Below are 23,778 nucleotides of genomic sequence, written 5' to 3' on the forward strand. Positions count from 1 at the left end.
AGTTAATGAAGTCGCGGCAGTGAGGACGAGAACATCCAGCCAAGCCGGCCCCTGGGGAGCCTTCAATAAATAGTAGGAATCGGCCCGAGCCCATTTGTGAGATGGTAAATCGTAGTAGCGTAGAGTTGGGAGGTACCCAGAGGGAGGCCTTCCATGAATTATTTGAATCCCATTTGATATCTTCTCCTTGTCTCCGAGGATATTGGACGTACGGGCCTGGTGAAACATCAGATCCACACAGGTGAGGCCCGGCCTATTTGTCAGCCCGCCCGACGGCTCCCTTGGAGCAAGAGGGAGGAAGCTGATGAACAGGTAGACAAGATGCTCAATGCAGGTATCATTGAGCCCTCGGGAAGTCCTTGGATGTCACCTGTTGTGCTGGTCAAAAAAAAAGATGGACCACGCATTTCTGTGTGGACTATCGCCAGCTGAACAATGTGACACTGAAAGACTCATATCCCCTGCCAAGAATTGACGATACCCTCGATGCCGTTGCGGGCTCAAATTGTTTCTCAACCTTGGACCTCAAGAGTGGGTATTGGCAGGTAACATCACATGATCTTCTGTCTGGACAGGGAAGGAGAAAACGGCATTTTCCACAGTAAGGGGCTGTATCAGTTCACTGTGATGCCGTTTGGTTTGTGTAACGCCCCCGCCACCTTTGAGAGATTAATGGAGCATGTGCTAGGCGGCATGCCATGGCAGTCCTGCCTGGTGTACCTGGATGACGTCCTGGTACATGCTAAGACATTCCCCCAGGCTATAGCTAATTTGGACCAGGTGTTTGGGTGCCTCAGACAGGCAGGGCTGAAATTAAGTCCAAGTAAGTGCACTTTGTTTGCAAGAGAGGTGGCCTATTTAGGTCACGTTATCGGTCGCGAGGGGGTAAAAACCGACCCAGGTAAAATTACAGCGGTAGAGGAGTGGCCCGGCCCGCACCACGTACCATCAAGGAGGTGCGGGGATTTTTGGGACTCTGCTCCTACGACCGGCGCTTTGTGGTGAAATTTGCAGAGTTGGCCCGGCCCCTTCACTGGCTTACGGAGAAGGGGACGAGATTTAATTGGACATGGGAGTGCCAAGAGGCCCTTCCTAGCATTGAAGGGGTGTTTGACATCTGCACCCATTCTAGCTTACCCCACTAGTGACGGGACATTTACTCTGGACACGGATGCAAGCCAGGAATGATTGGGCGCAGTTTTGTCTCAGACACAGGAGGGCGTGGAGAGTGTGATCGCTTATTATAGTCGGGCCATGAGTAGGCCCCGAACGAAATTATTGCGTCACTCGCAAAGAGTTATTGGCTATGGCTATGCTGGCTGCCATGAACCATTTCCACCCGTACTTGTACGGGCGGAAATTTTTGGTTCGAACTGACCATTCCTCCTTTCAATGGCTCCTTCGGTTCAAGGAACTGGAGGGCCAAATTGCAAGGTGGTTGGAAAGTTGCAGCAGTACGATTTTAATGTGACCCATCGGGCCGGGAAGGCCCATGGGAATGCCGATGCACTCTTCGGCATCCTTGTCTGGGGAAAACTGCAAATTTTGTGCGAGACACGAGGAGAGGAGCAATTGGGCGATTCTGCCCCTATCCTCGCCATCCGTGCAACCCGGGTGAGAGGGCCAATTTTGCCACTAACCGCAGATGAAGAATTCGGAACATTGGCTTGGAGCACGGCCCAGCGGGGAGGATCCCGTCCTGGGATGGGTGTACGAATGGGTTCGATTGGGACAAAGACCTAATGGGGAAGAGGTCACCCCCCTCGGGGCGCCAACAAGGCATATTGGGCTCAGTGGCAGACTCTGGAATTGAAGGAGAACATCTTGTATCGCAAGTGGGTGGAGGTTCCCTCTGAGAGAACTTCCTGGCTGGTGATAGTCCCTGACAAATTTAAGAACACCATATCACAGCAGGTGCATGGTATCCGCCTCCGGCGGCCATTTGGGCAGGACAAAGGCAACATCTCGGGTCCGCCGGAGGTTCTTTTGGGTAAATATGGGGCGCGACATACAGGACTGGTGTCGGAGATGCGACGCCTGTACTGCCAAAAAGGGACCAGCACAGAGGATGAGGGCCCCTCTTCAATTACACCAGGTGGGGGGCCCCCTTGAGCGGGTAGCGGTGGATATTCTTGGTCCACTACCCCGCACCCGCCAAGGTAACTAATACATCCTCGTTGTAATGGACTATTTCACCAAAGTGGCCGGAGGCCTATGCCCTCCCCAACCAAGAAGCCGGGGTGGTGGCACAGGCCTTCGTGGAAGGATTTGTATATCAGCATGGGATTCCACAGGAGCTGCACACACGATCAGGGTCGAAATTTTTAAAGTCAATTACTAAAAGATATGTGCAGACTCCTGTCAATTAGAAAGACACGAACAACGCCCCTAAGACTTCAATCTGACGGGATGGTGGAACGGTTCAATCGAACATTGGTCCAACAACTGGCCTTGTTCACCACCACCCGTCAGGACGACTGGGACGAACATCTCCCGTACTTATTGATGGCCTACCGATCTAGCCAGCATGGGGCCACCACATGCAGTCCAGCGTTGCTTATGTATGGGAGGGAGTTGTGGGCTCCCGCCGACTTGCTATGCGGTCCCGTGCCAGACACCACTAACATCCCGCCGAGGGAGGGCTATGCACATCACTTAGAGGAAGGCATGGAGAGGGTACATGCCTTCGCTCGCTACCAGCTCCAGCTGGCGGGGGCAAAGATGAAGAGCAGGTACGACCACCGGAGCCAGGGGAGTCAGTACGCTCCGGGGATGAAGATTTGGTTCTTCAATCCCCGGAGGCGGAAGGGTAGGTGCCCAAATCTCACCTCTCCCTGGCAAGGCCCGGGGGTCGTCCTGTCGCAAGTATGTGACGTGGTCATTAAGATCAAAATGGGGCCAAGAGCCCTCCCTCGGATCGTCCATGCCGACCGGATAAGACCTTACACTGGCGAGCAGGCGCCCTCGTGGATCGCCTCGGCTTTAGTTGCCGAGGCGGGACCCAGTGCCTCTAACAAAGGGGCTCTCGTAGTGCCAGAGGACTGGGGGAGATAAGGGGGGAGATGCCCGATGTAGGGGGATGGTGGCTCTACCATCCCTCACATCCATGCCCGGGCACATGAGCAATAGGTTTATGGGGTTATGGCGGTGAAAACCAAGCCAGGGAGGGTTTGGATAATGTTAGGGACTTAGAAATGACTTTAGGAGACTTGAGGTTTAAGTAGTGACATGGTACAGGTAGTAGGGGACGTAGGTAGATTAGCTGGTTGATAATGACGTGGGAGTGCTTAGTATAAGGGAAGACGGGGAGCACGAGTCTTAGAAAAAAATAGTCAGTCAGAAGATGCTGTGTGTCTGAGCCGTAGTGGTGCGCATGAAATGAGGAATTGTGAGGCAATGCTCGGAAATGGTGTGTGTGTGCGTGTGTGTGTGTGTGTGTGTGTGTGTGTGTGTGTGTGTGTGTGTGTGTGTGTGTGTGTGTGTGTGTGTGTGTGTGTGTGTGTGTGATTGTGTGTGTGTGATTGTGCATTGTATTGAGTGAATGGTCCTGGAGGAAAGGAGGGTGCAAGTGCCACCAGGTGTGTGGGAAGCAGGTGTGCAAGTGAAATACAGGTGAATGAGAATGGTTGTATGGAGTAAATGGAATGGAATGTATGGAGTAAATGGAATGGAAGGGTGTGGAGTGAGTGTGGTGGAATACGTGGAGTGGAGTGTGTGGTGCGAAGGAGTGGATGGGGGAAAGATGGACCCCCTTCACGGACACCCGGGGAGGGTAGTTTAAGAGTAGGTAGAGGGGATAGGTAAATTGTGGTGGATATTGGTATCCCTGGTGTTGGGCTAGCGGCTAGGGTGCCGGCTTAGGATCCTAGGATCCTGGGTTCGAATCCCGGTCAATCGCTGAATTAACGCCAGGGGGGTTGACTCAGCCTGTCATCCTTCCGAGGTCGGCAAATTGAGTACCAGTTCACTGGTAATTCCCTGCTTGTCGTTAAAGTCGGCAAAAAGGGTTGGCGTCAGGAAGGGCATCCGGCCGTAAAACATTGCTTCAAAAAGGGGACCGAAAAACAACAACAACCACAGTTCCTGAAAAAGGCCAACCCCCGCTTGCGGGGAAAAATGGCCTCTAAAGGTGGTTTTTTTTTTTTTATTGGCATCTGTGGTGTGAAAGTAGCAGAGGACTGCTTTGATTGGTGCGTGGGCGAAATGGAATGGCTGGGCGTGTGGCCTGTTAGAGGTGTGGTTGGTTGAGCACTCCGCCACTGTTAGTCTGTCAGCCAGGTGAGGCCGCAGGTAGGCTCTGGGAGCCAATAGTGTTCAATGGGGCCTGAGGATCCAGGGACGGACCCGGGTAGCCCGATGCCAGAGGGGGCATAGATGGGGAGAGAGCCAGAGTGCCTTCCCCAAGGTAGGTTAGGGTGAGGAGCAGGTAAGCTCGGGTGGCAACGTGCAGTGGCGGAGGTGCGCAGGTAAGTAGACCTGTTAGGGGAGCCACACGACCCAGCCCTAAAATTGTGCGAGGGCACAGGGTGCAGAATCGGGGGAGTGAGACCCCAAATTGGAGAGCACCACAGTATGTTCAATGGGAGTTCAGTTCTTAGACCCACATAGTGTAATGATGGCCAATGGTTGGCAAGGAAAAGTCCCCGGTTAGTGTACAGTGTGTTAAAGTCATTTAGGAAGTAGTTAGGATTGAAAATCTCTTCGCACCATCCGCATCCACTCACCTGAGGTGATAAGACTCCACACCGGTTTGTGCAAATGTCTGGGGTGTAAGACGCATCACGACGTGGGTGGACATTGTTTATATTCCATATCTTCCTCCTTAGGAGGGATTGATGAGGAATTGGGATTGATGGCAAATTTGGTTTAGAGGGATTGATGACGAATTTGGATTAGCGGAGATATGGGGAAGACAGGACGTTAGCGACGGATTTGTAAATTGTGTAAATACGGGGTAGGGGCAAGGGTAGGTTAGGTGACAGGGGGGGACGGGGACGTATGCTAGGGACGAGCTTTCTCCGCTCGCTCTCCAGCGCCCTTCCTGTCTGCATTACCTTGTTTGATGTGTACCCTTGCGATCTTGCCCCGCTGCTTGCTTGTCCTCCTTCCCCCACTCACGGATTTGTTCAATTTGGGCCCGGGGGGAGTGCGCAGGTAGTCGCAGTTGTGTGCCAGCACCTCCGCTGCCTGCCTGCCTGGACCGGTACACCAACTTATGGACCACACGTCTTGTGGCCTACCACCATATGGACCACATCTCTGTGGCCGAGCACCACACTTATGGACCCCACACTTTGGGGCCTGGCACCTCTGCTGGAGACCGGCCATTGTGGCCAGCGAAATCTTGCTTGCGGACCACGGTGAGGTGGCACCTAAGCCATGCAGGTGGACCACCCTAGTCGGCCCCTGCTGGCCGTAATTTTAAAAAGTGGACGCGGGTTGTGCCCTTTTATTTTTAAATAGGCAGCAAGCACGAACAAGAACATCAAGGAGCATCGGCCCAGCAGAGCAGAGAAGCAAGAAGACGCCATTGGTTATCTTTAACAAATGTGTGTTTTGTGCACTGGATGGTGCTGACTGTGGTGCTTTTGGTGCTTTTTGTTTATTGGTGCTTTTTGTTTATTGGTGCTTATGGTGTATCAGTGCAGTGCAGTGCATGACTCTTCCTCTTTTCAAAAAATCTTTTTGTCTCCCAAATGGCAGGTCCTGGGTTCGCGTTGTAAATACCAAGTAGTGTCTTTGTAAATAACATGCTCCCCACCGTCAGTGTAGTTTCAAAATTAATTCCGCAATTCGGTTATTCTGTGGGTGTGAGTCAGTTAGATAGAATGCTTCGCAGCAGGCGGGACATACTTAATTGTTTTTAAAATGTCACACTCAGAGTGAAGTTAATAGTAGAGGGTTACCACACCTAAGTGTCACATTAAGTTAATGTTTTTTCGGCCTGGGACGAGCCTGGAGGAAACGAGGGTGCTGTGTTGCAGTTTTTAGAACCCTCCAATTTGTAAATAATAATCCCTTATAAATAATCCCCTGTAAATATCCCCTCTTCTAATGTTAAAAGATAGCACCCTAGCTAGTCCATTTTGCAACACGTAGGACACCATAGGACCTCAGTTATTTCATTAGTATGTGTTTCAGGTAAGGCTCTGTTCCCAATAGTTTGAATCTACGTTGCATTAATAAAATAAGGATAGGCCCTACAGCTCCCTCAACATCAGTGCGATTGGTTTTCTGACCCGTGCGACACCATTACGCACGCAGTCATCGTGGAAAAGAAGGGGGAGGAGTCAGCCAAGCGCCAGGGCCAAGGTGTGGCCCTGTCAACGCCTCATCAAGGGGCGGGACCGGTGAGCCCTCGTGACCAACCAAGGCCGAGGCGAGCTCACCGGTGGGCGTTTCCAAAAGGTAGGTGGCTTGATACGCACACGCCCAATATAAGCGCCGCGGCGGACTACTTCAGGGAGAAGGAGAGAGGAGCCCCAGACGATCAAGCAGGAGAGAATTGTGAAGAAGGCCTTGGTGGTGTTCATGAACTTGTTGGAGGCGCGTGCCGCAAAAGAAGGGTTGGAGAGGGTTCGCTAGCACGACCATCCAGCTATTACGTACGCGAAGGATCCCAGCTTTCCCCCCGCTGTATATAATTGTCCGGTCGCGTTCAACGACACGCGGAGCTGGTTGCCGGGTTTCTCCTCGAACTCGGAGCATGGACCGGAGCGCGAGGTTGGAGCCAGACCTCGACGCCTACCATCTGCCTGGACCCTTCTCTTCCTTCCCACCATCCCTGCCATTCCATCCTTTCGTGTAAGTGTGTTTGTTCTGTCCTGGGCGTGTTAATTAAGACTGTGTAAGCTTGCCCTGTGTCCTTTTATTTCCTCTCTTGTATGTTCTTGCCCTTTCGTTTCCTCCTTAATCATTACTGTATGATTTTGTTCTTTCTATTTGTTCTTTCAAACAAATTTGTTCTGTTTCTTTCTATTTCAAACCATATTTGTTCTTTCTTTACCCCTTGGTTTCTTCTCATCTGATCACTTTCGTCCTGTCCCCAATTGATATACGTGGCACGATTTGGCCAATCGCTCGGAATCGGGTTAGTCTTATTGCTAACGGCTCGAATCGCGGATTGATAAACTGCTCGGCAAATTCCATCTTGTCCATGGTTCGAGCGGGAATTATCTCCCTGCTTTGCAGAGAGATTGGCTCAGGTATTTGGGAGATTACCCTGACCAATCACCCTGGCAAATCTCAACCCCGCAAAGGAGCGTTATAATTTCCAGGACCGGGAGGACGGCCAGCTTAAAAGGACAAGGGGATTAACCCCCCCTTGGTAACGGGAGCGCCGACCCCGGATCCACAACAATATATATACAGTCATACCCCGTTTTACGCCATTTCGGCCTACATCAAATCCGACTTTATGCCACTCTTCTGGAGTAAATTTCAGTTCGGTGAACGTCATTATGTGCGACTTTACGTCACTCCTACGGACGTGAAAAAAAATAATTTTTCCTTAAAAATATATTTAAAATAAATAAAATAGTACATACATTAACAATAAAAGAAGCTAAAAAAACAATTTAAAATACAATAAGAAGCACATTAAAATGTAAAAAAAATGTACGTACAGTATACTGTACGTACGCGTAGCTGCTGGTTGTCATTCAAAACAGAGGCGACGTACAATATTCCTTTACTGTGTCTGTGTTAGCCATGGGTCCTAAGAAGGATAGTGCTCGTGTTTCCAAGCGTAATGTGGTTACGATGGAAGATAAGTTAAATCTGATTAAAAGGTATGAAAAAGATGAAAACGTGTCGGTGATAGCGCATAGACCTTATCGCGAATCGGAACCGCAATGCGTCATGGGATCGGAAAGGGGCAATAGCGCCGCCGGCGGTCGCTGTCACTTTGACAGACTGCTTGTTTACATTGACACACTACGTGAGCCTTACCACTTTAAACTACCTTTAGGACTTTTTTACTGTGACAAATTAACAAATTAACTGTGAACTGTGATCAGCTCATGAGCCAGTATTTGCAAGCCAAGGACACCGTCGCAAAACTGAAAGCCGCCATTGCAGTATGTAACAAGAAGCTTGCTGTTTCGGACATAGCAAACTGTGATGAACTTGTGAAACTTTATACAGGTTTACCTAGTTATGACCTGTTTAAGTGGTTATTAGCAGAAGTATCCCCTCATGCACAGAACCTTCATTATTATAAGGGGAAATTATCAATGGAAGACAAGACCTGGCAAATAAACAATACTACAAAACTCGGAGTTAAGCGATCTCAATCTTTCGAGGATCAACTACTCATGACACTCATGAAGCTTCGGCTTAATCTTCGCGAGGAGGACCTCGTATTTCGCTTTGGATTAGGACAAAGCACCGTCTCCCAAGTTTTGTTCGCAAGTGTACAGCCAATATAAGTCAAGACCTACTCTCAAGTGCCTTGTTGGTATTACACCTAGCGGAACAATTTCATACATTTCCAAACCTACAGGAGGAAACACGTCGGACAAAAAAATTGTAAAGATGACGAACATTGTAGACAAGTTCCAGCCCGGCGATATTTGTATGGCCGATCGAGGTTTCAACATTCAGGAACTGTTCTTGCATAAGCAGGTTGTTTCTCTTCTCCAATGGGAACCCCCCTTTCCCTCAAATATTTATTTAAATCGCTGGATTTTAATGCCAAAAAACCGCTGAATTTCTTTCACATTAGCCATCTTCCTTTCCGTAAACACAGCGTCGATCGTAGACAGACGCTTCCTCTTCTGGGTTCGTGTTTACCTTTGCCCCCTTTTCGATCCTATCATGCTTTGTGGTGGAGCGCCCTCTGTTGATATTTACCGATTCAAGATAAGGTCTATGCCTTAGGGCTGCCACGGTCGATGGTATCGACCATCATTCATGATGGGGAACGTAATCTCGCATACGTCACTGAAAAAGCGCCGCCGGATAAGACTGCTAAAATGTGTGTTTGTGTTCAGAAGAGACGCCATGTTTAAGGTGAATAACATACTTATTAATTTTATTTATTATTCTTTACAAATTCATTTATTAATTGTGTTCATTACTCATTAAAAAATATGACTGAAATGTGTTTTTAGTGTTCTTTATGGTTTAGCGATAGTTATATACTTTCGCGAGTTATTTACTCGAGTTTTACGGTGTTTGACTTCATTTTAAGGCATTTTTAAGGCATTACGCCCGGTTTACGTCAAAAACGAGTTACGTCACGGCTTATGGAACCAATTAATGACGTAGGCCGGGGTATTACTATATATATATATATATATATATATATATATATATATATATATATATCTATCTATCTATCTATCTATATCTACCCGGGGTAATTGATTACTTGACAGCTGATTAGTTGTTCCCTCCAATTATGGGTGAGAAACTTTATCTTGATATAAAATGTAATGGTTACAGGCCTTCAATGGCCAAACATGCCCATGGGGTGGGTAGTGACACAGGAGGTCTCCATAATTTGCGTGCGTTTGGGCAGTTAAAACCGCACGACGACTGCTGGTGAAAACCGTCTGGCAAGAATAGCTGAGCAGAGCTTTGTAGGTGGTCTACTAATGGATGCGTGAATCCAAACTGCCGTTAACAAGATAATCCCCAATTCTATATGCGCTATCGAGTTCCTTCCCCATGACCAAAAAAGTGGTTCTCATTAACGAGGGTTTATTCACAAAATGGGGCGGGAAAAAGGGAGAGAGAACAGGACGGCACACATGGTAAATCAAACTGAAACAATTTAATTTTTTTTTTTAATACTCATGGTTCCTTGACTGCTTAAATACTCAACTTGCTCGCTCAAGTGGGGAAAAGCACATGACACTCAGTGGGAGATTGATTCGATAGAGATTAGAGAGGATTGAATAGAACCTGTCTGCAGCACGATGCGAGACAAAAAGCTGCGTGGAACTGCAAAGCGAGAGGCCGCAGAACCAGCCAGAGTGATCGTGCAGCCACCAGACAGACAGACAGATAGACAGTGAGCGCCATCTCTCGTCCTCTTTCATAGTATTTCATGAGACCAGATTTACCACACATGGCAATCACCCATAGATATCGTGCGAGAATCACGTGTCTGTGCTGATTGGCTTGTGGGGCTGGTAATTTTCTGATTTTTCTGACGTTGTCGGCGAGTGACACCATCTCTTATCCTTGCCACGTTCTTGTTGCAGTGTGTGGGAAAACACAAATATACAGATTATACACTGGGGATGTCGGAGTGTAAGGAAAAGGAGGATAAGGCCTTAGAACACATTTGCTTTGGAAGAAAAGAGTTCACTCAACATACTTGACACTGCCTCTTTAATTTCAGAAATTATGCTTATGCTGACATGTACTTTGAAATAGCGATTGCAAAGTGAGCCCCCAAACTAAATATGTAACAATCCCGAGTCTGGGTTAAAGACCATGTGTGGTTGACTATTTATCATAAGCACAACTCCCCCCCCCTACTCTAGCCTGCAAACATTACATGAAAATGCCCATTCATTCCCGAGTCTGTGTTGAGAAACTTTTTAATACGTTCTCAGATTAAGCACTGCACTTAAACTTTATGCCAATAATTCTAAATTAATGATTTCCAAAAGGGATGGAGAATGACTCTTAGGGGGGTAATGGCTTGAAGTAGGGGAATCATATGTCTTTATTCCAGAAGTTCGAAGTTAACCTCCCTCCCGGCAGCTCCACCAGTACGTTGCCAATCAGCCCACATAGCTGGCACAATAACTGATCGTGTTGACCGTCTGACAGGCAGGAAGTTAAGTGTTTTACATGCAGACAGCAGTAAAAGGCAGGATGGCTGGCTTCACCCTATTCTAACTAGTCCTTATCTGCCCCATTGAATGAATGAATGAATGATAGTTTTAAGGCCATTTTCCCCGCTAGAGCGGGGGTTAGCCTTGCGGGCCCCATGACAATCATGGTTCCCTGTTTGAGGCAATGTTTTTTTTATGGCCGGATGCCCTTCCTGACGCCAACCCTGAATCGCCTCTTACGATGCGCAGGGATACGGTGTACCTATTCTAAACCGGGGTACACACCGTGTTCATTCATCCCAGCAAGCTGGTACTCAATTTGCCGACCTCGGAAGGATGACAGGCTGAGTGAACCCCCCTGGTGTTAATTTAGCGATCGACCGGGATTCGAACCCAGGATCCTAGGATCCCAAGCCGGCACCCTAACCGCTAAGCCAACACCAGGCTCTTATCTGCCCCATTAATCCCTTTAATTATACCTCTAACTATCCCCTTCCCGAGAGGACGCCCAGGCATGTGCAGGGTCTAAAAGGGTTGAGTGGTGTGACCTCACCTGGCTCACTAGTGGAGTGGTTCGATAGGAGTGTACATATCCATTCGTTACTACTCATTTCGGCCTCAATGGGCCCTCACAAACACCAATTGCTCTACTCCTGTTCTCTCCAATGCCCAAAGACGTCAAATGGTGCGAAGGGGAAGCATTTCTACTCTAACCTAACATTTTGTATATCATCTGCTTCACTTTACCTTTACATCCCCCTTTAGATTGTGATTCTGACCAATTGCACCCACTACTCCACATGATGGTACCATTCGTGAAGTTTGACCTCACATTCTGTTTTGCTTACATGTGCTCCAGAACAATGTGGTTGCTGGGCAGTATGGCCTCTTCTGCAGGTTTCTTGCCTGCTCTACAATGTGGCACTGTAAACTCCTGAGTATTATCACTCTCCATAAGAATCATTGGGTGTCCTCTGTGGCACCCCATACCATGTGGTCTCTGGTACTTCCATTCCAGATCCTCTCCTGGGTACCCGGGCCTTCAACAATAATAAATAATTGGTTCAAATTCTTAGGTTCAAATTATATTCACTCATCTCATCATTCATTCTTCCATTCATCCACAACATTGTTGGGACTAGGGAAGGGAAGGGAGAAGGAGGAAGGCATTCTAATCCGGAGGGGAAGGGGAGTCGCGTTGCCACCATTCAGAGGGATCACACAGCTGCCGGGGTCACACAGCCAGCCAAAGTTTGCGGCCTCCAGGTGCTGCGGTTTGGCCATGAAAGAATACCGTACAAACACACAAACATTTGGAAATATGTTTATAGATTAGAATGCGAGTATGTCTATAAAATACATACTATAACACCACATAAAACATGTCCTTGTGTGGGACTGCAATCCTTTGCTGCTCTTTCTCCTACTTGTTGTATCATGCATTTGAGAGAGGAGGTGAGCTTCCTTGAGTTCATAAATGTATTCTTAAAGTTTATTCATTTTTCTTTATTTTTTATATTGGTGATCTAAGGTATAGCTTATGGTATAGCTAAATTTGTTAAGAATTGGTTTGTGTGTGTGTATGTATATAAGGTGGTTGCGATGAGGTGTAGAAAACACCGCATAGCTTTCCAAACTTTATTTGGTGCTTTATAAAGGTGCACCACCAATTGCGTTCATGTGCAATGAACTGAAGGGTGTTCGAAACATTTAATATTTCACCCCGTAAACCATAAGCTTAATAAACTTCATCAACTGATTTTCTTTATTGTTGTTTCATCCTCCTGTATCAGGTGTGGCAGTGTGGTGGTTCTCTTGAAATCCTGCCTTGCTCACACGTGGGACACGTGTTCCCCAAGAAGGCACCGTATGCACGCCCGCGCTTCCTGCAGAATACAGTGCGTGCTGCCGAGGTTTGGATGGATGAATACAAGCAGCACTTCTACAATCGTAATCCACCTGCACGCAAGGTAGCCGACATGTGCTGCATTCTTCCTTTGCTTCTTTATTTCCTTTAATTATGTCAAGCAAACTTTACCATACTTATTACCAAATGTTTTCCATCTTCAGTAGTTGTATGTGGAACCCAAAATGTACTTCGTATACATCAAATGGAAAAACGACTAATATAACTATGCTTATCGCACACCTCCTTCGTATTGAAATGGAATGAAACACCTTTAGAGGCCATTTTTCCCCGCAGAGCAGGGGTTGGCCTTTTTCGGGCACCGTGGTCCCCTTTTTGAAGCAATGTTTTATGGCCGGATGCCCTTCCTGCCGCCAACCCTGTTAGTCGCCTCTTGCGACACACAGGGAATTACCAGTGAACGGGTGCTCAATTTGCCGACCTCGGAAGGATGACAGGCTGAGTCAACCCCCCTGGTGTTAATTCAGCGATCGACCGGGATTCGAACCCAGGATCCTAGGATCCCAAGCCGGCACCCTAACCGCTAAGCCAACACCAGGCTTTATTTACAACATACTGAAATAAATTAAAAAATACAGATGATGATGTAAACACTGTCAAACCTTGAAAGTACCTTCATTGCTGGTAGTAAGTGCAACTCTTGCTTTTTTTGCACATTGTACACCTCCTTAATATTGGAACAGCATATTATCAATCATTTATCTCCTGAAATCTGACACATTATGTAGCATCAATCATGTGTGCTATTTAATACTGGACATTAATAAACGATGGAACATTGTTTCATCGAGATATGTAATGATTGGAGTGTTCATTTTGTCTTTGGTAAGTAGGATAGTTAATTGGCAGTGTTCTCAAATTGTATTCAACGAAACATTTTGGTTTTACCAGCAGAAGGCACTGTATCAAGAAGCACTCCATATTTCATAGTTGAGGCAGATTTTATATCCGCATTGATGAAGTTAATTATCATATGCCGTCCTCGGAAAGAGTTGGCCATGCATTTGGCTGCTACCCTGGTCAAATAATTATCATACTCTCTCTGTGTTCAAAATTTCTTGTTGGGATTATTCTTTTGGGACTCTACAGCTCACTTCACCGCCATGGCTTGCAGCCCACTGCCCAAACAGCTTGTGATGGTCCCTTTTAAATCTGTGAAGTGCTCTCTTTGTTCGTTTGTGCCCAAGTCCTCTACCTGGCCTTGTCTTAACAGAAGGTTTTGCACCATACGATCTTATCCTATTCTGCTTTAACGTTTACACTCACCACAATCTCGACACATTTTACAATATGACTTACCTCTGGCAATTCCCCGAACAAAGACGTAAATCTAAGCTACTTTATTCACATGGTCCATACTATTCTTACCATGTTCTAGCTGTGTATCCTCCTCCACCCCCCACCACATCCCCTTCCACAGAACAAGATATTGACAGGGTTGTAACACAGATACCATGTAAGGTACAGATTATAGTGTTACACAAGTTGGAATTTGATAGGCCGAAATATTATATTTTGTTTATAATCGTAAACTGAGAAGTGGAAGGATGCTGGAAAGGGGGTACAGCAGTATTAATTTCAGGTTTTAACATGCGAGGTAAAGGATTATTTGTGTTCAGGTTAAGTTCAGTATTGTTGAATGGTTCTGATGTATTGAACTTAACTTTGCCAGGAGCGTGTAGGTGATCTGTCATCCCGTAAGACCCTGCGTGAGCACCTTTCCTGCCACACCTTCAGCTGGTACCTACAGAACATCTACCCAGACTTGCATGTGCCCCAGGATAGGTCTGGTTGGCATGGTGCGGTGAGTCTCCTATTACTGCCAAAAACTTCTTTTTTTTTTTTTTTTACCTCATTACAACCACCCGCATAAAAACTACTTTTCATTGTATATGTTGGAACCCATCTGTGGATCGGTCCCATCGGCCGATGGGTCTGACCCATCTGTGGATGCACGAGAAATGACAATGCAGACCCATCGGCCGATGGGTCTGCGCCATCTGCGGATGTGTTGTTCACCTTGAAGGAATGTGTATGCATCAATGGTGGCAATGTATGCATCAATGGTGGTATGTTTATTTGAAATGTTTATTCAAATATATTTTTGAAATTATTTTTGAAATTTGAAATTTGAAATGTTTATAAAGCAGTCCGTGACATGTGGTTTGTCGATAACCGTTTGTCGATAAGATAAAAATAAGATAATGTCGCTCCATTTAAAAACGCTGGTCTACTTCGCTGGTGGCACTGGCAGACTCAGCTCTCCATTGTTTATATAGCAATTCCTGGCATTTTATATAGCAACACAAGTAGTGTAATAATGTTGCTTCTGGGACACCTCCGTTTAACATGGGAAATCCCTATCTAATGTCATTTACCCCCTTGTCTTTTTCAAAAATCATAAACACCTCTATTTCTCCCACCCTCATCTTTATGAACCTTTTGTCTGTAGTACCTATCCTTAATGTTGTTCATTAGACCACGCATAAACAAATATTTGTTTTCTCTTATAGACCTATCATCCTTCTTCTACATATCATCTGGCAGATTAATCTTTGACCCACTCAAACATTGACCCATTCACTTCCATATTAATTCTTTCCCTCCCTCATTGCCCCTAAACACCTATATTTCTCTCACCCTGTTCTTTACGAACCTTCTAACCTTTTGACATGTTATCCTTATTCATTAGACCACTTAAACACCTGTGATCCTTCTGACCTCATGGACCTTTTAACCTTTTACTCTTAATATCATCTGGTGAATATAACCCACTCAAACAACGACCCTACAAATATTTGTTTATGCGTGGGAAATAATTTAATTCTCCTACAACTCTCTTCACCATCTAATACATTAACAAAAAATATGTTTGAGTTTGGTTCTTTATTAAGATATTTTAACTGAGCTAAGATAAAATGGTAAACCTCCCTCAATGTTCTTATTTGAGCGCCTCCAGTGCCACACACTTTTTGGTAGGCTCTGCCCACCTTTTGTTAAGCTCCGTCCACTTTTTGGAAAAACCCCGCCCACTTTTTGGTAAGCCACGCCCATCTTTTACTAAGCCCCGCCCACTTTTTGTTAAGCCACGCCCACTTTTTGCTACGCCCCGCCCACTTTTGCTAAGTCCCACCCACTTTATAAACTCTTCAGCATTGTATCATTTCCAGGTAATACATAACATCATTTTCAGGGAATTTCCATCACATCATTTCCAGTTAAGACACGCCCAGGGAATTTCCACAGGAAATGACACACACCCAGCCCTTCTTATAAAAGGCACCGACCACACAGGCTTTTTCAAACACGCTTTCTGCTTCACTTGAGAATGGACTCCTATGCCGAAATGGAATGGGATAACTTTGCTATTCCTTGGAGTCCTACTACCTGTGTAGCGCTCAACCTTCAGATTGATGAACTGGACTCGAACCTCTTGTCGATGGAGGAAATTGTATCTGAGCTACGAAATGAAAATTCTACTTTTAACACAACTTGGGATAAAGTTATTTTTTTGTTTGAAGATCTTTTGAACAACCAAGACCCACAGAACGAGTTCTACCTTGATGACCCAGCCAAAGAGTTATACCTTGGAGATCCACAAAATCCTGAAAAAGAGTTCTACCATGATGATACTTATTGTGAGTTATCAAAACAAAACCCACTGAACGAGTTCTACCTTGATGACCCAGCCAAAGAGTTATACCTTGGAGACTCACTAAATTTGGGAAAAACAAATTATGAGGTCTGCCTAGATGGTTCTAACTGTGGAGCCTACCTTGGAGACTCACTAAATTTGGGAAAAACAAATTATGAGGTTTGCCTAGATGGTTCTAACTGTGGAGCCTACCTTGGAGACTCACTAAATTTGGGAAAAACTAATTATGAGGTCTGCCTAGATGGTTCTAACTGTGGAGCCTACCTTGGAGACTCACTAAATTTGGGAAAAACAAATTATGAGGTCTGCCTAGATGGTTCTAACTGTGGAGCCTACCTTGGAGACTCACTAAATTTGGGAAAAACAAATTATGAGGTCTGCCTAGATGGTTCTAACTGTGGAGCCTACCTTGGAGACTCACTAAATTTGGGAAAAACAAATTATGAGGTTTGCCTAGATGGTTCTAACTGTGGAGCCTACCTTGGAGACTCACTAAATTTGGGAAAAACAAATTATGAGGTTTGCCTAGATGGTTCTAACTGTGGAGCCTACCTTGGAGACTCACTAAATTTGGGAAAAACAAATTATGAGGTCTGCCTAGATGGTTCTAACTGTGGAGCCTACCTTGGAGACTCACTAAATTTGGGAAAAACTAATTATGAGGTCTGCCTAGATGGTTCTAACTGTGGAGCCTACCTTGGAGACTCACTAAATTTGGGAAAAACAAATTATGAGGTCTGCCTAGATGGTTCTAACTGTGGAGCCTACCTTGGAGACTCACTAAATTTCATAAAATTAGGAAAAGAGTTTTACCTTGGAGACTTTGAAAACTGGTTTCGTTTTGGAGACTCTGAATGGGGGTTTTGTTTTGATAACTCGGAATGTGATACCTATCTTGGAGACTCAACAGGATTGTGGTTATACCTTGGGAACTTGGAAAGTTGGTTTTATTTTGGAGACTCTACCTGTGGGGTACATCTTGGAGACTCTTTGCATTCTAAAGCAATGAACAATGTTCTTTGTTTAATGACGCTTGATTTAAGCAATATCAAGAAAGTTCGAGGAAGAAAATGCTGGAAAATTCTTTCTTCCCATTTCTACTTCTTCAAACTTGAAAGCCTTGAAAGACAGAATTGGAGGAAGAGGAAAAAAAATAAAAATGAAATACGTATTTAAAAAAAGAAGAAAAAAAAAGAAATACGTATTTTTAAAAAAGAAGAAAAAAAAAGATTATGTTAGGGTTAGGGTGGGATTTTGAATGTGAGGGTTAGGGATTAGGTTGGGTTAGGGATGGAGTTGGGTTAGGGATGGGGTTGGGTTAGGGTTGGGATTTTGAATGTGAGGGTTAGGGATTAGGTTGGGTTAGGGATGGAGTTGGGTTAGGGATGGGGTTGGGTTAGGGTTGGGATTTTGAATGTGAGGGTTAGGGTTGGGATTGGGTTAGGGATGGGGTTGGGTTAGGGTTGGGATTTTGAATGTGAGGGTTAGGGTTGGGGTTGGGTTAGGGATGGGGTTGGGTTAGGGATGGGGTTGGGTTAGGGATGGGGTTGGGTTAGGGATGGGGTTGGGTTAGGGATGGGGTTGGGTTAGGGATGGGGTTGGGTTAGGGATGGGGTTGGGTTGGGGATGGGGTTGGGTTAGGGATGGGGTTGGGTTAGGGATGGGGTTGGGTTAGGGATGGGGTTGGGTTGGGGATGGGGTTGGGTTAGGGATGGGGTTGGGTTAGGGATGGGTTGGGTTAGGGATGGGTTTGGGTTAGGGATGGGGTTGGGTTAGGGATGGGGTTGGGTTAGGGTTTGTATATTATTATGACTCACTCACACATACACACACACAAAAGTTAAGCCCCAACTGAAAAGTTGAGGGATTCTGTGTTTGGGGTTCACAGATTTAAAAACGTATCCCCATTATACACACACAAAAGTTAAGCCCCAACTAAAAAGTTGAGGGATTCTGTGTTTGGGGTTCACAGGTTTAAAAACGTATCCCCATTATACACACACAAAAGTTAAGCCCCAACTGAAAAGTTGAGGGATTCTGTGTTTGGGGTTCACAGATTTAAAAACGTATCCCCATTACATTTTATTTATTTATTTATTATTTTCAAGGGTATTATCTGCTTACTTGTGTTTTTTGTAATTCTTGCGAGTAAAATGAACCCAAGATTTCTTCTCCATTTAAATCATATAATTTGTAGGTCCAAGGAGCTGTATCCATTACATCAATGATTTTAAATAATTCACGAGTCCATTTTTGTGTATAACCTTTCTCAAAATGACTTTTCCATTTGTATATCCTTACAATATCACCAACTTTAAACTTGGGCTTTCTCAAATTAATCTCCTTTTCATATTCTAATTTTGTAAATGTTTCCGATGGTTTTGATTTTGTTGATGAATGAACTGTATTGTTGTAATCATCTACAATATCCTGAATTAAATACACCCATTTTTGAGAACCGAGTTCTGTGAATTTTTTATATAATTTCTCTTTCAAAGTACGATTAAAACGCTCAATAACAACTGCCTTTCCTTCATTAAAGGTGCTGTATAATTTAATACCCTTCCCCTTAAGAAATTTCATGAATATTTTGTTATAGAACTCTGTTCCCTCATCAGTCCATAACTTCTTTGGTTTCCTTTTATCCCGATCAAATATTAGCTTAAAGGCTAACATTAAAGTATCACCCCTTTTATTTTTTAAAGGGACAACCCAGGCAAATCTACTCCTCAAATCAATAACGGTTAAAGCATACCTGTATCCCCTGTCATTATTCAATTCAATTAAATCAGCGGACCATATGTGGTCGGTGTATTTAGAATAAACCTTCCTTCTTTTAAACTTTGTGATTATAGGTTTGTGTAATTCTTCAGCCAAAAGCTCCTCAGTCTTGATGACATCATTAGAGCCTAATAGTTTTTTGAGGAATAACCAAGACCAAGTTTCAATTTAGCATTTATCAAATTTCTCACAATAAACCTATCAACTTTCTCTCTCAACGTTGGATTTTGTATCAAAGACAAATTATACAACATTTCGCTGTCGGCTTTATGTTTTTCAGTCAACGTAGTGGTTTTCCCATAAGCAATATCATGCTTCATACACACTTCGTCAACCCTATTTGTAGGTTTAGACCAAGGTTTAGGATTGTCAGCCTCATCTAATCTTTTATCCAAGTTTGTTCCTGGACCACAGAAAGAATACCCTGGAAGGTGTAATTCCCCTGGAATTCCAGTTGTTGTAAATTTACTTCCTGACAGAAACTTTTGTATGTCTCCTCCTCTTTTAGGAGAGATGAATTGGCACTTTTTAGAGCCACATACTTGACATATTCCTTTTTGATAAACTCTATTATTTTTAGCTTTAACATAAGAGATATTTTTAGATTTAGTTTTCTTTTTACATTTGAGACAATAACTCATATTTATTTATCAGAAAAATTCCGACAGAGTATCAAAACCTTTTTGGTTTTCAACATATACATTTCAATCTTTATTTTTAAAACATAAAGAATCCTAAGGAATGCCTTCACTCTCTCCTCCATTTATTTACAAATAAAAACTAACTAAAGTCAATGACACCAACATCATCAATCACATAATCTTTTCCTTCTTCTTCTTCTTCTTCTTCACCACTTTCTCGTTTAAATCTCCTCCCTGAAATTGAAGACATTGACGTTCTTATTTTTGAAACTATTATCTTCATAAGAGTTGTTAATTCTTTAATTTCCTCTTCGGTGCGTTGAGATTGATTTATTTGCTTTAATACACTCAATCTTTTATGAATCTCAATGATTTCCATCTTTTTATATTTTTCCTCCCTCTCTCTTTGCTCCCTCTCCTCCTCCTCCATTTTCTCCCTCTCCTCCTTCTCCTTTTTCTCCCTTTTCTCCCTTTCCTCCTTCTCCCTTTTCTCCCTTTCCTCTTTCTCCTTTTTCTCCCTCTCCTCCTTCTCCTCCTTTTTCTCCCTCTCCTCCTTCTCCTCCCTCTCCCTTTCCTCCTTCTCCTTTTTCTCTCTTTCCTCCTTCTCTTCTTCAACTCCTTCCTCATCCCTTGCTACCCTTGAGTTTGAACCCCAAAGAATATTATACATATACTCATCTGGATTTTGAGATATTCTTGTATCTATAATTATTTTTCTCATAATAGGATACCAATAAGATTTGTTGACGATTTCTAAAAGAGTTTTATATTTCATAACTTTGAGAAGTTCATTTTTATTTAATATTTTAAACAAGTCTCTATTTGTGGGTTTAACAATATCAGTATAAGGCCAGTTTTTAATGACAAAATTCCCATGTATATGCTCCAAATCATAAGGTATGTAATACCGAGCACCCTTTTCTTGTAGGTATCCTTGAATACAAAAATTATAATTCTCTTGTAGTCTTCTTCCTGCCATTTATGTATCAGAAATATATGTGAGATTAATATTATGACAGGTAATACCACCCCATCTTCCCACTACCAAATCGGTTTGTATTCCTCGGCTTTCTATCCTTATCTCATTACCTTCCTTCTTTGTCATGCGAACCATCGCTATACTATCATATATTTTTCTTTTCTTAAAATCACGTATTTGTTGTTTACTAATTGTACTTCCACATAAATCCTTATCCTCACCAAGTGGATAATATTCTTCTTTACGAGACTGATTTAAATCATGTAGGTCTTCTATGTTTATTGAAAAAGACCAATTATACCCTAAATCAGGCATATCATACCCCCATTTATTAATTCGCATATTAACTAAATGTCCTTCTTTATAAAATTCAATTGTAAGCAGGTAGTTAAATTCAATGAGGAAAGGTGTATGGTCAGTATAACCAGGTGTTGTGGTTGTAAATTTTACTTCTTTCACAAAACGTGCTGTTTTCTTTAAAAATATATATTGTGATAAATCACTTAATCTAATTAAGTCATTCGCATCTGTAGGGTTTGGATAATTGATTAATTTATAAGTATTCTTCATATTAATATTTTTACTTACACTATATTTTTGTCGTTCAGCCTGTGCCTTTGTATAATAATTTGATAAATCAATATCCTGAGAGGATTTTCCAAAGATAGAACCATCTTTTCCAACATAAGTCATTTATATTAGATTAAAAATGATATCATAAAAATTTTCATTATTGTTGAGTTGAAATAATACATATAAACATAATTGACCACAACATTTAGAATTAATTTCTTGAACTTGAAATGTTTGATAAACACCATTCTGTAAGAATTGTATTACTTCAACAGGTGGTGGCATACCATAACTATCAAAATAATATTTATCCTGACTATTATGAATACAAACCCAATGAGAACCATTCTGTGTGTCTAAATTCATAATAATATTCTTTGTATTCTTATTTATATGTATTAATTCATCTCTCATACAAATAACCACATTATCAATTTTTAGTGTTTTACAATACTTAGCTAGTTCTATATTTGACGTTGTATTCTTTCCAAATTGTTTAAACCATTTATCCATTTATTTATGAGAAAGATACAATCCATTACCCCGTTTAGTTAGTTTAACACCCGCTTGAGCGATAGAGGAAAGCATATCTCCAACCAACAATCTAGCTTTATCAGGTAGACTTTCAAGTTTTTGAGCAAAATCTACAATTACACCACTTCCACTAATTTGTTTCTCCAACTCCTTGTTATGTCTTTCCAATTCTTTTTGAGCTTTTAGTTGTGCCTTCCTTTCGTTAGCAGTTTTTACCGCTGCTGAAATACCACCAGTCAATGCTCCCGCCGCACTTAAACCAGCAAATAAAGGAATTAGAAACGGGAGAAATCCTCCTCTTGACTCGTCTATTGAATATTTCTTTAACATAGGTTTCGTCATTTTAATTTTAAGTGATCCAACATCATTTAGTGTTTTTACTTGTGTGTGTGTGAGTAAAACATCAATTCTTACAGCTCCTTTTCTTTGAATTGTATTAACATTAATAATACAAGGCTTTTGATTTTGAATACAAGATGTTAATTTATTAAGATTGATTTGATTAACATATACCCCAACCATTTATTTATGAGAAAAAACCTATGTGATATTAATCATAACACCATTATCTGTATTAATCTGTAATTCTGTTTCCTCCAAAAGCAAACAATATGCATTAACCTCTTCACTCTCCCCTCTTTCAATGTATAGAGAAGTATCCACTCGATTAGACTTTATAGTTTCCTTTTGAGAACTCAGGTCAATTGTGTAGATTGTATAAAGTTTTTGAAACGCAACCATATCCAAAATAGGATCATTATTACCATTACTTTCACACACCTTTTGGTAGGACTTGTAGGCTTCCGCATAATCATTTTTTTCCCAATCAATTTCCAATCTATCTCGCGGATAAAATGTGCCATCAAGAGAAACCCGAAGTTGTTTCACCTTAGCATTATCACTCAGCGCATTATTCTTATTAGTACCATCCTCTCCATCTGGTTTTTTAAAAATGAGCCAGAGGTATCGTGGCTTTCCTTGAAGAACACCCAAATTCCAAGTGTAGGTAGTGTGTTCCAGTTTAACGTGTTGACATCTTCTTTTAAGGTATGATACATTTAGCGGTTTCTTTGAGTTAAGTCTTCTATTTAACATCTCTTCCGTTTTAAGATTAGGAGTATATTCACTGATATACCAACACAAATCATTAATAACAAATTTATTATTTTCTCCAAAAGCATTTTCAACCCCAAAAAGCAATCTATTTACATTATCATTCCTTTGTAGTTGAAATCTAATTTTAAGCCCATACAAAACTTTATCATAATCACAAAATCCAAATATACCTTTCAGAGGTACTGCTACGGTAAAACTATTCTCAGCTTTTGCGTCATCATTATACATTGACTTCCTTTGACTATAACCAGGGTCTGCGTTTGTACCCGTTGACATATCAGGAATAAAACCTTCAACAGCTCCCTTACCCATTCTATCACTAAACGAATATAGTGTAAATTTCATCATTTCAGATGTAGCAGAGACATAATCAACCGCTTCAACCTCTTGTGTTCCAATATACAGGCGGACACTGTCAAACATTTTCCAGAAGAAATCATTTACGAGTGTAGCATTAGTATTATTCGCAGCCTTAGTGAATTTAAATTTACACAGCAAGAAACTATCAGCTAGATTCAAGTAAGTTTGTTGATTATTTATTTCAAAACTTTTTGTTCCGTTTGAATTCCAGTCTGTTCCTGTTATAGCATTTACCTTAAAATAGTCTTCCTTTTTAGTGGAGTTTGAAATGATAATCGTATCATCCAAATCATAGATACTATCAATCGCTTCCATACTTGTATTTATATAGCATTAAAATTGTTGAAACCCTGACCCAAGTATTTTAATGATTTTTTGTCGTTCTTGTGAAGATAGTTGAGTTTTACCTTTTTTTATTT

General features: G+C 42.9%; 1 protein-coding gene across 2 annotated transcripts in view; it reads left to right on the forward strand.

The window, feature by feature from the left end:
• Positions 1 to 23,778, forward strand: part of LOC137433945 (polypeptide N-acetylgalactosaminyltransferase 4) — a 123,163-nt gene that overhangs the window by 59,548 nt on the left and 39,837 nt on the right. The window contains exons 8-10 of one of the 2 annotated variants that reach the window (XR_013624780.1): positions 5,155 to 5,360; positions 12,587 to 12,763; positions 14,393 to 14,524. Coding sequence is in view for 1 of the 2 variants with exons in the window: in XM_068126455.2 (XP_067982556.1) it covers positions 12,587 to 12,763; positions 14,393 to 14,524 (309 nt within the window). In the remaining variant the exon portion in view is untranslated. The remainder of the gene's footprint in view (positions 1 to 5,154; positions 5,361 to 12,586; positions 12,764 to 14,392; positions 14,525 to 23,778) is intronic. The other variant, XM_068126455.2, reaches the window with a different exon arrangement.

This window comes from Myxine glutinosa, chromosome 10, assembly GCF_964187855.1.
Source record: "Myxine glutinosa chromosome 10, kmMyxGlut1.1, whole genome shotgun sequence".
In the NCBI taxonomy this organism is placed as follows: domain Eukaryota; kingdom Metazoa; phylum Chordata; class Myxini; order Myxiniformes; family Myxinidae; genus Myxine; species Myxine glutinosa.